A 1,726-nucleotide genomic window follows, 5' to 3' on the forward strand; every position below is an offset into this window, starting at 1 on the left:
CCATAATTATTTTGCATTGTGTTTTGTCTGTAAAATTCTAATTTTAATCTTAGTAACGTTTCAATTAAAAAATATTATTAGGTTAGGTTTTCATCTGATCTTTTGGAAGAAATTAGTGATGAAAATCTATTTACAGTATGTTCTTGACTTCAATGGAAAGTACATTTGTGGTAGTAAGCACAAAAATGTGTCAAGTTGAGTTGTTTTCAAATAAGGAATGCATTTACTATGAACAATGTAATATATACATAACGTCTTTGTCGTGAATTTGTAGGCGTTTCTAAAATGGTGTGGCTTGTTAAAGGTATTAGTGATATGGACATTTTTCACTTTAACCTTATTTGTGTGTAAAAGTAGTAAATGATACATAGGAGTTACATCCATGAAGTATTTAGCAGACACTTTACCCTGGTGATGCAAACAAAGAAACGTGTGTGTGCCGCACCCAAACCTGATCAACAAGAAACACTGCTGCCCTCTTTTTATTAACGGCAACCTGTTGTGTGTGTGCGTGTGTGTCTGCAAAGAAATAGAGGTGTTGTGTGATTTGTAAACAAAATATTTATTTACATGGTACATCAATAAGAAATAAGCCACAAAAAGTTGAGGTCATGTTTACAAAAGAGAAACAATAACAAATATATCCGTACAAATAAGTATACATATATAAAAAAAACAACTTCCTGTGTGAGGTGTCTGCATCCATGGGTGTGGACTTGGATCACAGTGTCCCAGTAAACATGGCGTCCTCTCCCTCCTACACAAAGTCTTTGCCGGATGCCGGCGCCGAGGCGTCGGAGCGTGCTGCTTTGTAACGAGCAGCGTATGAGCCCTCGTCTTTGGGGGGACAGTTGCAGCACAGCATGCTGCCTCCGATGATCATCAGGGCGGCCGCCCCCCAGCCAATGTAGAGCGCCGCGCCCAGCTCCCTCTTTTGGGCGCTGACAAGCAACGGGTTGTAGAAGTCTCGGATGATGGTGTGGGCTGTCCAGCACACGGGAATCAGGCAGAGGACGCCAGCGGCGATGAAGGCCGCCCCGGCAGCCACTTCAACCTTAGCTTTGGAGGTCGGGTCTTCTACGCAGTTGGTGCACTTGCCCCCGGCCACCGACAGCAGGATGGCCATGATGCCCACCACGATGGCGATGACTATGAGGGCGCGGGCGGCCTGCAGGTCTGAGCTGAGCGCCAGCAAGGAGTCGTAGACCTTGCACTGCATCTGACCTGTGCTCTGCACCACGCAGCTCATCCAGATGCCCTCCCACGACGTCTGTGAGGTGACGATGTTGCTGCCGATGAAGGCCGTCACCTTCCACATGGGAAGGGCGCACACGACGATGGCCCCGATCCACCCAATGATTCCGAGGGCGGCGCCCAGGATTTGGAAGCCGGCTGACACCATGGCGGCCTTCTACTCTTCCTCGCGTTCTTCTTCTTCTCTGAGGAGCTGTGTAGCAGGCTGGGTGAGTTCGCAAAGTGGGGGAGGATTTGGAGGAGAGCAGGTACATATCACCTCTCTAAAGGGGCGGTGCCAATGCCTCTCCATCATGGAATCCACCCCCAGTCGGCCAGAACCTGTTTGCCCGGCCACCTCATTGTGAATTCACACTTAGAATAGTGTAAACACCACCCTGTGCACTCCACTTTACTTCTCACTAACAATTAACCAACCCCCCCACCCCCCCAAAGACTCCTCATGCCACCACCACCTCCACCCCCATCTCAG

General features: G+C 48.5%; 1 protein-coding gene across 1 annotated transcript; it reads right to left on the minus strand.

The window, feature by feature from the left end:
• Nucleotides 1-526: 526 nt before the first annotated feature.
• LOC144894582 (claudin-4-like) lies at nucleotides 527-1,491 on the minus strand. Its single transcript, XM_078787843.1, has one exon. The coding sequence runs from the start codon at nucleotides 1,400-1,402 to the stop codon at nucleotides 758-760; it is 645 nt and encodes a 214-aa protein (XP_078643969.1). The 5' UTR covers nucleotides 1,403-1,491; the 3' UTR covers nucleotides 527-757.
• Between the last annotated feature and the right edge of the window lie 235 nt (nucleotides 1,492-1,726).

The sequence above is a fragment of the Doryrhamphus excisus genome, linkage group LG21, assembly GCF_037039965.1.
Source record: "Doryrhamphus excisus strain RoL-2023G ecotype Guam linkage group LG21, RoL_Dexc_Guam_v1.1, whole genome shotgun sequence".
In the NCBI taxonomy this organism is placed as follows: Eukaryota; Metazoa; Chordata; class Actinopteri; order Syngnathiformes; family Syngnathidae; genus Doryrhamphus; species Doryrhamphus excisus.

Excerpts from the sequence above, each read along its gene's own strand:
- LOC144894582 (XM_078787843.1), bottom strand. The coding sequence starts at position 1,402 with ATGGTGTCAGCCGGCTTCCAAATCCTGGGCGCCGCCCTCGGAATCATT.